A 14,446-nucleotide genomic window follows, 5' to 3' on the forward strand; every position below is an offset into this window, starting at 1 on the left:
AGTATTTATAGTCAGGACATTTTTCTGGGATCGCAGTTACTAAGGGATTGAAGAGAAGAGGAGGATAACAGATTGTTCCTACAACTGTTCAATAAACATTATATGTTTTAGAGAGATTTCAATGTGACACGTTTGAATTGGTTGTATACATTTTATGGATGTGTATTTATGTATCGTCTGTCATTGAAGATGGACGAAGTGTCTCTACTAGCTAAACTATCCCAGTTTTGTTTGGAGTCATCTTGTGCTTTTGATGCTATTTGGAGCCAGAGTGTGCACAGTAGTGATCGAGGAGCGGAGCCGTCAGCTATCGAGGTTCCACGGACACACACGCTCGACCAATGGCAAGTCAGTCGGAGCTGTCAGTAATAAGGCTTCAGCCCGTTTTTATAGCCACAAATAACTAAGACCAAACTTAGTAGAAACATGGACACTTGAACGTACGTCAGTGTGATAACAACTTAAAATGAAAGACTAAATTGTTAAGAAGAGTCAACATTGGCGAGATAACATGTCTCTTGTATGTTCTTGTGTGCTCTTGTATGCTTTAAGAAGATTTGTTATGTCACAGTGATAAACAGAAAATTAATGTTATTCATTCATATTCTCCATTTTTCAATAATCAAGACACAGGGCCTTTTCAATATCGAGTTTTGATACCACCCCTGGTGTAAGGACTCTTTAAATCTAAGGTGAGTGGAGATGGGATGCTCAAGGAAGTAAAAAATGTTGAACACTGATGCCGGTGGACTGTTTAACACCAGCATTGTAATGTGATCACCTGTTTAAGTTGTTGGTCCTGGCCAGCCGGAGCTGCTTCTTTCAGCAGGGAGGCTTGTCCCCAGTCTGTAAACCCAGACTACAATAAATTGAAACTAATTGGAAGATTACAGTCGGCTGGGTCCAACCTGTTAGCACAGAAAGTCCATCAGTTCCCTGACCGAGTTTCACCACAAAGCTCTGAACCCAAGTTTGCCGAAGTCTCCCACATGCTATCATTTGTTTCAGTGGCCTCTTAAGCCATTATGGAATAAGGTTTCCCCGCTGAGCCCCCTGTAGCATCTGCAAACACATTCCTCAGACTTCCACTTACCCCTGACTGACCGGCCAATAAAACACAGCCAATTAGGCTTTACTCCTTGCTGTGTGAAGCCTTTCTCCTGCTGCTGAGTGTGATTTGAGTCTCAATAACTTCCTCCCTGACTTCTCCTCCCGAGCAGAGGTGGATGGAGAGGAACCTGTCTGCGCTACCTGCCAAACAGTGTGAAATTATCTCCAGAGGTTTAGCACCGGTGCATCTGTTCATTAGAGCTGCTTCGGGTGTTCTCATCATCCTCTGGTCTCATCATTAAAACCTCTGAGATTATACAGCCTTATAAAATAGCATAAAATTAACACAGACGATGATGAAAAACATGTTTTTAGGTAAAACACAAGTGATATTTATTTGTATTTATTCACAGAGCAGCGACACATTTTTACTATCATCTCCAGTGTCCAACTTACAGTAACAGCCCAGCAGGAGACACACTTCGATCCATTTGCTTTTTAATGTTTTATTTCCTGTATTATTTTGTAATTACCTTTTTTTGCATGTGTTGTTTCACTTCCTCTGGTTTGTCCTGCAGCCAGTTTTCTGTTCCGCTTGTTTCTGATTCACCATTTAGTCCTTGTGCAGATATGTATGTTTAATTGACCAATCACACACTGGCGTCAATCCACCAATAATGCATCTGACATCACCTTATTTTAAAACCAACCCACCCATGGGCAATCAGATGGGTGTGAGTGCATTTGCTGTTCAAACAACATGGGTGCTCGATGGGAAAATGAATGACGACTGCATTTGTTTGGCACAAGCAAAGACACTTGGCACCGTTTTGCACAGTGTGTAGGATAATGGCTTTACGCTCATTTGTCTGTGGCAAATGCAGATCAGCATTATTTTGTACGACACACAGTGATTGTGTGCAAAGTGCGGCTGGACACCGACAGAAGTCTCTATTTGTGTTGTGCCGTACAGGGGATCTGTGGCACCAAGGATTAGACATTTCCGAAAGCTCAGACCAGTCTCTTCTTTAATCCTTTCAGGGCTTATGCACGCTGCATATACAAGACAGCCGATCCATGATGTCTGGATACATTGTCAAGTGAGATTTTGGAGACAATTTAATCCCTCGCCAAATCCTGTTTTGTTTGCTGACATGAAACAATTTGTCCAATAAAACCTCAAGTAATAACCAGGATTTGATCTTTAAATATTTGCTATTAGATATGGTGGGCTGTGTACAGGCTTTCCTGCCATTTTAATTAAAATGTGTGTGTGCATTCATCTTTGGCTCTCTCTATTCTCCTTCCTCTATTTCTCTCTGGGTATGAGGATTCTGTAGAAAGGTAGAAGGGAGATAAAAGATGAGAGAGAGGGGGATGAGCTGTTTGTAGGGAAAGGTGGACAGAGTAGCTGGTGGAAGGGGTGAAAAATGGAAGGAAAAAAGAGAGGGGTGTATGCAGCTGGACTAAGGAGTGCATGCGAGGAGGGGGGAGACAGGAGGTTGGTTGTAGATTTGAGAATGAAGAGAAGAGGAAGTAGAAGGACAGAAGAGTGGAGTGCATGGAAAAAGAAAGGAGGAGTATGTGATTGTGGAGGAATGAAAGGAGAGAGAGAGAGGAGCCGAGTGTTGGTGTCACAAGGTTTATTTAGAGTTTATTGCTTTGGCGGAGATCCAGCTTCCCTCCCCACACTCCTCCAGCAGGCATGTCAGTGTGTGTCAGTGTGTGTGTATGCATGCATGCGTGTGCTCCTGGAAACATGGATGTAACCCCATGTGTAAACACAAAATGCACAGTGAAAAATTAAGGAAAGTTACATGAAATAAAACATAGCAAGACCCACAAGTCTATTTAACTACATGTTAGGAAAATACATACACACACACACACACACACACACAGCCAAAAGCTGAACATCTGAGCTCTGATTGGAGAATGATGTTGCCATGGATCCCAGGTGGGAGTGGCCACAATGTCAGAGACTGACTAGCAGGAGCTAATAAATCATTGTGTGTGTGTGTGTGTGTGTGTGTGTGTGTGTGTGTGTGTGTGTGTGTGTGTGTGTGTGTGTGTGTGTGTGTGTGTGTGTGTGTGTGTGTGTGTGTGTGTGTGTGTGTGTGTGTGTGTGTGTGTGTGTGTGTGTGTGCATCTGGGAGGTTTTCACAATTCTTCAGTCTGTGGAATCCAGCTGCAGCAGCCTCCACTGTCTGCTTGTCTGACCCACTTTTTCCTCCTACCTTCCATCCTCCGATCTTTCCTTCCTTCCTTTCTTTCATTGGCTCTGTCTGTTCTTTCTTCTTCCTTCCATCCTTCAGACCTCTTATTTTTTGTAATGCCCTTAATCCTCCCTCCCCTCCTCCCTCTCCCTGTCTTGTAATTTGGGAAACTGTTTCTCAGCATGTCATATGTTCCTGGTTGGTTCTTGTTTCACTGTCTGTCTCTCTCTCTCTCTCTTTCTCAATGTCTACCTGTTTTCCTGCTGATCTCTCTTTGCCTACAGTACAGACACGCTCATATGCTATTCATGACTTATCTGTCTCATGCTTTAAAATTTTGATCAACCCGAGATCCAAATCCATTCACACCTTTAGCTTCAGGTCCAGTAAGAACCAGTGCTGCCGGGCCTGCAGTGACAAATTAATAAAACCATGAGTAACAGACCAGCAACCTGTTTTAGTTCTGCACTTACAGCATCTTAATAAAGTTATCCACACTGACAGATAATCCAATGCTGCTCATCATTTCTGTTATTTACATGGGGGTGACTGGGTCCGGCTGACAAAGGTTGAGATTCTTAAAAAGATTTGGACTTTTGCACGTGGTCAATCGGGATAAAACTGGGGTAACTGAGAGAAGATGGCCATAGCAAGCTACAGACAAGTGAGCATTTTCTTTGACGCAGCTACTTAGATCAACACATTACAAAACTACTTCAACACATTCTTTCCAAGCACAAAAACATGCAAATACACCTGATTTATCCTCCTGGTGCAACATCTGTAAGTTTAAGAAGTTTGAAATATTCAATATTTTTGCACATTTAGTTGTACACATTAAAGTTAAGTGTGTAACATGAGGGATGGTGTGAGAAGGCATTAGGCCCACCAACGACATCAACACAACCTCTTACCCTTGAATGCATCGTGCTTGAGTGACTAGGTGTAGTCTTCTCATAAATGATATCTATCTATCTATTAATTTAATCTATCTCTTCCTGTACGCACCAAGTTAAAGAACGGTTCAGAGGTCCAGGACCAACTGAATTGATGCCGGCAAACTATCGACTGAGCAGAAGATTAGCAGTACAGCTGTGAACTACAAGAACAATACACATGTAGTTTGGGCTGCTTATCAGTATAGAAATGCTACAACTCCTCAAGACACAAGCCAAGTCGCCAGGCTCTCACTGCTCTCATATGCCATGGCTACCAGAACTGCCCTCACATAGCATTGTCCACCATAAGAGCTCTCAAGTGTAGCTATGAAAACAGAATGGTTAGCTAGGCTGTAATTCCCTCATTCATTCACTACTCTAACCTTTTAACCCATAAAATAAATGGACTAACTTTGTACAACTGTCACACACAGGTCTGTCTCATTTCTAAAAATGGAAGCGAGTCCTTCTTTGCACAGGACGTGAGATACACATTTAATAATACCTTCATATTCAGGCTTTTTCAATCCAGATACTGCTTTTACATTCTCGTCGGCACCCGCTTGGTTTTCATGCTTCTGATCCACTTTGTGTTGCGTTGTTAAAGAACTAAGAAGATGCACATCGGCCAACGTTGCCCACGGAGAATAGTGTTGCTGCTCTGTCGTTTGACAGCATGAGTGGGTAAAATGGAGTCACATGCTGTTTTAGGGTCCTCTGAAGGGCATTACAGAGGGAAGGAAACAAATTCACACCAACTTACTTCATCTTCTGGGTAGCTGATAACATCTGAAGGTCTTTTACGATTCACAACACAAATATTTGTGTTCCCGCTGCCAAGATGTGCTTTTACGGCAGCTATTATTTCAGCCCACAGTCATTTATACAGTCTGTTTAAGTTGGCAAGGCAAAGCAAGTCCTAGTTTATTTGTTGAGCACCTTTCAAACACAAATACATGTTTTATTGCTCAGTCCTGGATTTTGTGCAAACACCTTTGTGCCACTGCTACTCCTGATCTCGAAAGACGCTTCAGACTGGAGGTGCTGCTGGTGCTAGAGCAGTGTTATTGCAATGAGACCAAAGGGTGTGCCCTCACACTGATGCTTGATTGGCATGGTTGCCCCTCCCTATTATACATTCCTGCCTGACCATGGATCCTGATTCGAGCAGCACCCCCTCAGGCCATCCAATCAGAGAGATCTAGTTTGTTGCAGAATAAACAAACAAGATATAACACGTTAGATTATGAGCTTCAGAAGTGCTGGTATAGCTGGACTTCAAATCTTCTGACGATGCATTTTTCCCTGCTTCCAGACTTTATACTAAGCTAAGCTAACTGTCAGCAGGCCGTAGCTTCATATTCGCCAATCAGATATGAGACTGGTTCTTATGTTACTTTAAATAACGAAGGAAGGAATACGCATATTCCCAAAATGTTGTGGATGCTAAAGCTCAAGACTAAAGTCAGAACTTTTTTCAGATGTCAGGATGTAGACAGATTTTTGACTTTTGTCCTTTGCCCCTAAAACTCTGTTCTTAGTTTCAATGGAGAAACATAATATTAGTTATTATTTTACATTCACAGTGTAATACATTTACAATTCTCTCTAATGTTCTCATAAGCTCTTATTTGGGAAACCAAATGGAGAGATGAACCTTTGAAAATAACAATACACGCTATACGCCGGTCAGTGACATGCAGATATGTCAATTTCTTCTTGTCGTATTTCAGCACTAATTGGAGCTGCCTTTATATCAGATTTTCGATAATCCCCTGAAGCAGACCAATTGTCCTGTTTAGATGCTTCTTCACCTAAGGTCTGTCAAAAGACATCAATGCTTGATCGATAGCTTTACTTTTCCGTGGTTTGATTAAATCATTATTTGAATATCCCTCATAGTTGAGATACTTGACAACAATGAGTTGAACTTAATGTTTTTTGGCTTTGAGGCAGCAGCAGTAGATTCACTTAATTTATGTCTCTGACAGGTCTTTATTTTCTCTCATAAATGTATAACGTGCTGACGGATGAGAATGCGAGGTGTGGAACTTATCTAACTGTCCCTGAAGGAAAATGAAAAAGATTTATGATCTGGTGCGCAGGCCTTTTCTATAATGGTGCACGGCTCTGGGTTGTTATATTTTTGAGTTCGAAGGAACCTTTTAGTGGATATTTTGGGGAAATTGGCCGAGAGGGAAAAGGAAGCAAATCTATAGTTAGAGTTTTAGATCACAGATGAGATGATCTAAAACCTGGGCCTGCTTTGGTCAAAAATTTGTAAAAATCTAACCTACGTTCATTCTTGTTTCAAATGCCTTTAAAAGACTTCATGAACATACAGTAACTGTGATCATGGTATTCCTTATGTATCGGATTTTATGTTGATGTAACAATATTGTTTTGAACACATGCAGCATACAAAGGGAAAACATTAGCATCCTTATGGAGTCATGTTTTTATGTCAAATCTAATGTTTGCTCCACTTTTTGCTCTGTTTTTGGTTTCCACCAGCACCTGAGGGAAAAGCATAGCTGCCAAATCTGTGAGTTGATCACTATGAAAGTGGCCAACGATGCTCAATTTGCTTTGAATGATCATGATCATTGATGTGGATGTGAATAGAAACACATTGGTGTAAATGATCCCAATTATCTCAGCTGTGTAACTAACAGATGCAACGTACATCAGCAGCACAGTGACAAATCGATTTTGCCCCCCCCCCCCCCCCCCCGTATAACAAACTGTCTGCATTTAAGTGCACAGTCCACTTTAATTATTCCAGTTGGGATTGTCTTGTTAGTAATTAACCCAGGCTCTCCATAATGGGTTTAGGGTGATATTACGCCAATTAAAGATCAATAATCCGGATCTTTAGCGTGCTGCCTCCTCACAGTTGTGTCTTGGTGTTTCAGGGCCAATGAACAGTCAATGATGCTCATTAGCAGGCAACACAGGTTTGCAGTCAATATTCTGGGAGCTGAGAGGTTCGGGTCAATATAGATCTAAGCTGGAAGTTAGTTGGAGAAGTGAGGAAAGAAAGAGGCTCTAATCTCCTTTATTCTCTTCTCTCTAGTCATTTCTCCTGTGACGGAGGAGTGTGACTCATTCCTCGAATAAAAACAAGCTGTGTTTTCATCCTCGTATCAATTTCTTCACCACAGTTACTGTGCCGTTTCTTTTCTTATTGCTCTCTGTCTGTCAGTACGTCTTCACAGTATTTTATCACATGTCACATATCACCTAAATCGATACCAGGAAATCCATTTTCAGCCACTTGGAGAGAGAAACACACACTCTAATTCTCAGAAAAGCACATATGAACACATGTTCCAATTTCTCCACACACACACATATATAAACACACATTCCTCTTTTTTCTCCACACGCGTACACACACACACACACACACACACACACACACACACACACACACACACACACACACACACACACACACACACATCTCCTCGGATCCCACTGGGGTTTTATCTCAGAAATCAGTGAAAGAATTATTCCTGACGCAGCTCCTGCCTCCTCCTGCACACACGGACAAACACTTCCTCACTCAGACCCACACACCATCAGGGTGTAAGAGAAGATATTTAAAGCAGAAAATACACTGAAAAGATTCCTGATAATACTTTTTTGTTGGTTTTGTTATAATAATAATCAATTTTGTTATAACGTGTTTTTAACAATGCTCAAATACCCTCTACACAGGTTAAAAAACAGTTGTTAGTGTAGAAACAGCATTGCTGGGTTGTTGGCATATGGCTACACAGAACACCATATGGTATGTATTCATGCCAGGCTCGGTAAACAAATTAATTTATCAAAGTAACTCACATGTTGTATCAGGTAGGAGGCAGCAATTAAACACTTTGACAGACACTGAGATCCAGTTCTGTTTTGAAGTGTGGAAAATTAATAGAACCGGACCAATATATTGACAGGATCAATGTGATCTGCCACAGATACAGTATTGGTAAAGCACTGCAATTAAATATTTATATGTTGTTGATGTAAAATTGACCTTCATTCTGCTTAAGTCAAGTTGTTCACTGTGGCACCGGCATAGAACAGAGCCCGTGTTAATAACACCTGTTCTCTGAAAGTGATGAGTCAACATGTCTGCTGTTAAAAAATTATTTCTTTCTTTCAAAATTGTGACAGCTGTTTGTCCAACTATATAATAAGAGTCTCAGCGCATTTCGTAAAGGGATAGTTGAGGGATAGGGATAAAATGAAAATGAACTTATTATCTTCTCACCACTATGCCGATGGAGGGGCGGATGAAGTGTTTGAGTCCACAAAACTCTTCTGGAGCTCTGGGTTAAACAGTGTTGCAGCCAAATCCAATACAATGAAAGTAACTGGGTATCATTACTTCAAATGTAAAAAAACAACAGAAAAAGAAATGCCTCCATACTGCTCCTGTGGTGTCATATAACTGTCTGCAAGCCCTGACATTTAAACAACGTCCTCGGCATAGTGGTGGGTAGATAATGAGTGAATTTAAATGGTTGGATGAACTATCCCTTTAATACTTAAATACCTGAATTTGAAATATTTGTAAAGCCAAATGTCGACCAGTTTATTTTTAATATACAGGGTTTAGCCAAACACACACACAAAGCGAGATAGAGTGAGAGGTCAGCAGACCACTGGCTGTCATCAACCACTAATAACATAAACAGGTGTTTGGCAGGAGTGGTGTGTGAGTGTGTGTGTGTGTGTGTGTGTGTGTGTGTGTGTGTGTGTGTGTGTGTGTGTGTGTGTGTGTGTGTGTGTGTGTGTGTGTGTGTGTGTGTGTGTGTGTGTGTGTGTGTGTGTGTGTGTGTGTGTGTGTGTGTGTGTGTGTGTGTGTGCGCGCGCATGCTTTGCCATTTGGATCTTCCACTAAGTCCTGATGTGCACAACAGACACCAACAAATAGACAGTCCACTTCATCTTTTTGTTCATTTTGCACCAACTGTTAATTGTGGTAATAAACATGTTCATTTAATCCCTTTCTTCAATTTGTGAACTCATGTCAGCCCCTGAAGTTTCCCTAGCTTTAACTCGTCAATCTGTAATCGAAGCTTACAAATGTCTTTCTCGAAAACTTAGTTGGACTAGATGAGTTTGCTGACTTGCGCATCAGATCCTCATTTGGTGCCAAGTGCAGTGAAATGAATGTAACCCAACACATGCTCTCAGATTTGTGTCTGTGGGTTAACGTGTCTAGATGAGAGGGATAAAAGTGGAGGGGTGCTGTGCTTGCTGATTCAGAGATGGATAGCTGCTCAGCATGAATGAATTCACTCAGAGACGGGGGGAAAAGACAGATGGAGTTAAAGAAGAATGAGAAGCTGGACAGACAGATGTGTGGACGAGATTAGGGGTTTTGGAGCAGATGGGGGGGGACGGGGAATTAAGTTGTGGAGGAAAGAATGACGAAGGAGAGAGCTGGTAAAGGGCAAGAGGCAGAAACAGACGGAGGAGACGGTGAGAAAAGGTCAGAGGATGTTTGAGCCAAAGGAAAAATAAATTCACTTCAGGTCACCTAATCATAACTCAGCTAAGACTTAATCCATGTGCAGAATGTAACCTGAGTTTCTAATTTTCTACAAAATTATTGCAGGATGAATTTGAGCCCGTAAGACAAGATAAGAGAGTGGATAGCAGGATGACAAATGCAATTCAACAAATAGTGTTTATATTTGTAATATAACTATGCAAATAACAAAATATATTAAAGGCCCTCTGGTTTTCTTCATCCCTACAAAGACCCATAAGTTATTTAGGATAAATTTGTCACAGCATCAGTTGCAATAAGGTAAATTTAAAGCAACATAGGTTGTGTGCACATAGTTGAAAAACCGCACTGAAAATTGGACAAAGGTTAGGGAAATTGTTGAAAAAGCCAAGTTTTTATCTATGCATTAACTGTAAGAGATATGAAAGTTCATTTCCACCGGCAAACAGACATCTATGACATTTGTGTTTCATCCTCATGTTCCAACAATACCCTTTATTTCTAAAAATGTATTTGATTCGGGAATAAAGTTGCATTGATCCTCAGGACATATGTAGAGTTTGGAGAGAGTGAGAGACAGAACGAGAGAGAGGTAAAGTTCAACTGAGCTGTTATTTCCACTCCGTTTCCATCACTCTTCCTTCGTCTTTACCTCCCACCCTGCTCTCTAGTCCTATGTCATTTGTCCAGGTAGAGGTAGTTGATTTTGAAAACGATACGCACACACACACACACACACACACACACACACACACACACACACACACACACACACACACACACACACACACACACACACACACACACACACACACACACACACACACACACAAACACACACACACACAGTGTCCTAATCAAAGCCAGGCTCTGCACATTGTGTCCCAGTTGAGCAGCTATTTTTATCTGCGGCCCTCTAACAGGGACAGAATGGGTCAGATAGGCCGGGCTGACAAATCCATCAAGACCAACAGATAAACAGTCGGCTTGTAGGACTGCCAGAACACACAAACAAACACAAACACATCCAAACATAGACCTAAACATGTGTACATGTCAATCGTGTGGACACTTTATTTTGTTAAGGCTGTTTGATTGTTAAGAACTGGTTTTAAGGTTAGAGTTTGACATTTATTTGTGATTATTAGGGTGAGGGGCATTTTGTCAGAGAGTGTGCTCACAAAGAGATATAAAAAGACCAACATGTGTGCACAAACACACACGTGTAGCCTGTAGTGTCACATTAGCACCATGTCTCACAAACACAATGCTGTTGCACACATGCTGGATGTGGTTATAGAAATGTGATTACTGATTTACTGTTGGGAGAAAATATCCAGTCGGTAAAGATCCCGTTTCTGGCTTGTTAGTTTGGGATTCAAGAGCTCTGGCTTGGACCCAATTACTTTTACTCCCCACCTCCATACCTTTCTCGCTCTCCCTCTCCCTCTCTCTCTCCCTTTCTCTCTCTCCTTCTCCAGTCACTTTGTTGTCACGATTCTGTGTTGGATTTGTTGTGCGGTAAAAAAAATGGAGGACTTGAAATCCAGTCTGTACTCTAGGTTGAAAACAAAACTGTGAGGATAAATATTTGTCTTGGACATTCATATTTCTGTCTGTAACTGTTTGCTTTGAACATACAACAGCAGCTAAACAGCCATAAACCTTTTCCCGTGGAGAACATGGGCCTGTAAAACATTTACAAGCACCGTCTTTGGTTCTCTCAGTTTAAATTAGCGCTATTGGAATGTGCCGCTAAACTCGAGTGTCTAGCCTACTCTAAATGACTAATGATAAAAAAATTAGATTTCTCATCATTATCCAATAATTGTTAAAATTTTGTGAGGGCTGCCCCATTTCGAAGGCTCCTTCAAATGTGGCCAACAATTGTGTCCTTTCATTCCCAACCAACAAGGACCAAATTGCAGGATCCAACTGTTGGTTCCCTGCCTGACCAACCTATCCCAGAATTCATCTTGGTGGTCCTCTTGATGTCTAAAGAAGTTGCTGTCAAACCAGCTAAGGCGCAATTAGCAATAGATCCAATGGTAAAGCCGTCTACAGTCCAGTCTGCAAAGGCATTGTCATCGTTTACGCCTTCATAAACCGAATCCTCCAGAGGATGCAGCTCCTGAATTGGGACACAGCCTAAGAAAGCCTTCCTGGAATCATTGTATTCTTATTGTTGACCCAGGATCAGGATAGTCAAACGGTTATCCTTTCTCAACCCTCTTTATGACAATCGGCCAGTCCTCCGGCTACTGTGACCATTCGGAACACCTACGAACACTTGTGCCCTACAATGCTCTCTGTCTCTTACCGGAACTGCACACATTTGTCCTCATTTAACAAAGAGCATCCCTTCTACCTCTTGTAATATTTGTTGGTTAAGTTATTGCAAATAACACCTCCCCATTCCTTGTCAAATTCTCAGCCAACATAGATATCCCCCGTCTGCGATCGTTTTATCCGTGGATAAAATAATCAAGTTGAATTTAACAACAACAACAACTGCAGCTGGGGAATCCACTTCATGTCTTATCTTTGAATCTTGTTTACCTGCTCTTCTGGCACTGTCTGACTCTCTTCATTTTATTTCTGTCTCTATGTTAAAGTCTTTTATTCATTTTGTGCTTTCTTCTCTCATTGTCACTTATTTCTCTAACATGGTGCCAATTCAAAACGCACATTCACAAACCACAGCTTGTCTTCATACATCATATGTGCTCGACAAACGTGCACACTCACATGTGCATGTTGCGGCTCTTTACCCTCCATCCTCGCAAAATATATTGCTTAGAGGGCCATATGATAGCAATTTGGTTGCATCGAGAGGCAGCAGGGCTCAACTGGAGTTTATGTCTGAGTGGAAGAAGACGCTGCAGTTTATTGGCAGGAAGCAGCACGACGCTGCTTGACTCTTACCTCTGATTCGCTTATTACAGGATGCACATAAACCTGATGCTATATATTGCTCTGCTGAAGTGTTTAAGCATCAGATTTTCCACCGTTTCCATCCAGCTTTCGTCACTCGTGATGTGATACTGACATACTGATGTCTAGTATGCAGACAGTTAAAGTTCAACTTTGGCTAAAACTCTAAAGCATGAAAAACACATCCCTCAAATGTCTTTTATCACCTTTTCCCTGCTGTATTAGCAGACGCTTGCTTATTTAAACATCCAGCAAATGCAGAATAATATCATTATTTGTCATGTTAGTGGCCACCTGTTGAATCTCCTCCGACTCCTGATGAGAAATGAATGCGTTAAAGCTGTTAGATCTTCTTGATTCAACCGCTAGTGGCTAAGAGCTTGTGTATTGGAAACAGGATTGATTAGATGTACTTTATCCCAGAGCTACAAGTGTGAATCATTTGTTTTCATTGTTCACTCCTGGAATGGAGCTTAATTTGATAAGACTATACACAGTCACACATTATAATTTGCATCCTTCTGAGCCTTTTCAGTCACTATACAATGTGAAGACTGTTTAGCCTATGTCTTTATTGGTTTAGTCTCTCGTTGCTCATCAGCTGACGATGCATTAGTAAAACATTCAGAACAGATATCTGCACACTCAATGCATATAAACTAAAAAGTTGATAGCCAAAGCATTTCAGTCAATGCATTCCGCCTCTCTGGGTAAAGGACTGTTTACCCGCAGGCAACCAAAACCTGCTCAAAAAGGATTGGTCAAATCCGAAAAGAAAACTGGAATGCTTCCAGCCCGAAAAAATTTAACCCCTCTCCCTCAGATTCTGTATATTCACATGCAGAATCTGTTAAATCATTATTCTCATTTTATAATTGTGATGACTGAATCAATCAATCAATCCCTAAGCCTCAACCAATCAGTGGAACCCCAGTCACTTTTCAGCCTCCAAGTATTTGCTTTGTCTCTTATTCAGTGGTGTTGTCGCTGGTATGACAGACATATGAAATTATTAATTTTCCTGCTTCTGTTCAGTCCGCAGCTCGAAGCTCTGTGTTCACCCTTTGTTCAACTTTCACTGTGAGACAATCAGGGAACAGAAACACTGCTATGCTGTTTTAGCAAAAAGAGAGTTTTTATAATTGAGGTTTTATAATGCATAGTTCTTGTGTGTCTCATCACCATGTTTAAAACAAGGCGATGCCTTCACACTACAACCCATAGTGGTACTCTTACAGACTGTTTACAATGCGTGTGATGATGATTTATACATTATCCACAGCAAAATTCCATGTCCTATTGTGGGACTTGCTTCAGTTTCGTTTCAAGATTAATGTGATTGCACGTTTCACTTGCTGTAAAGCAACAGCAATGAAATAAAGCTGCAAAGATTGGTGTATGTGTGTGTTTTTATAGTTCTGTCAGCCAGTCATAATGATTGTGTGTGTTTTCCTCACTGACGGGTTTCTGTTTGTCCATGCACTGAATCTTGATGAGATGAGAGAATACTGAGTGTAACAGAGATGTCTTGTGTTCCAGGTGCGTAACCTGTGTTACATGGTGACACGGAGGGAGAAAATGAAACACACCCTGTGCGACCTCCAGGAGAAAATCTTCCACCTGCAGATACAGCTACTGGAAGAGGACATGGCTGGAGGTAAGAGCCAAAACATGAGTGTGTATTTGGATATTTTGTTTTCTTTCCAGACACCTGAACAGTTACTTCTCAGTCTCTCCAGCACTGCAGCCAAGACCACCAACACACACACAGTTTGGAAAAAACCTCA

At 41.3% G+C, this 14,446-nt stretch overlaps 1 protein-coding gene across 2 annotated transcripts in view; it reads left to right on the plus strand.

Annotated features, from left to right (window-relative positions):
• jade2 (jade family PHD finger 2) overlaps positions 1-14,446 on the plus strand; it is a 161,006-nt gene that overhangs the window by 112,914 nt on the left and 33,646 nt on the right. For both annotated transcript variants that reach the window (XM_053440787.1, XM_053440786.1), the window contains exon 11: positions 14,199-14,316. In XM_053440787.1, the coding sequence (XP_053296762.1) occupies positions 14,199-14,316 (118 nt within the window). The remainder of the gene's footprint in view (positions 1-14,198; positions 14,317-14,446) is intronic.

This window comes from Pleuronectes platessa, chromosome 15, assembly GCF_947347685.1.
Source record: "Pleuronectes platessa chromosome 15, fPlePla1.1, whole genome shotgun sequence".
NCBI classification, from domain to species: Eukaryota; Metazoa; Chordata; class Actinopteri; order Pleuronectiformes; family Pleuronectidae; genus Pleuronectes; species Pleuronectes platessa.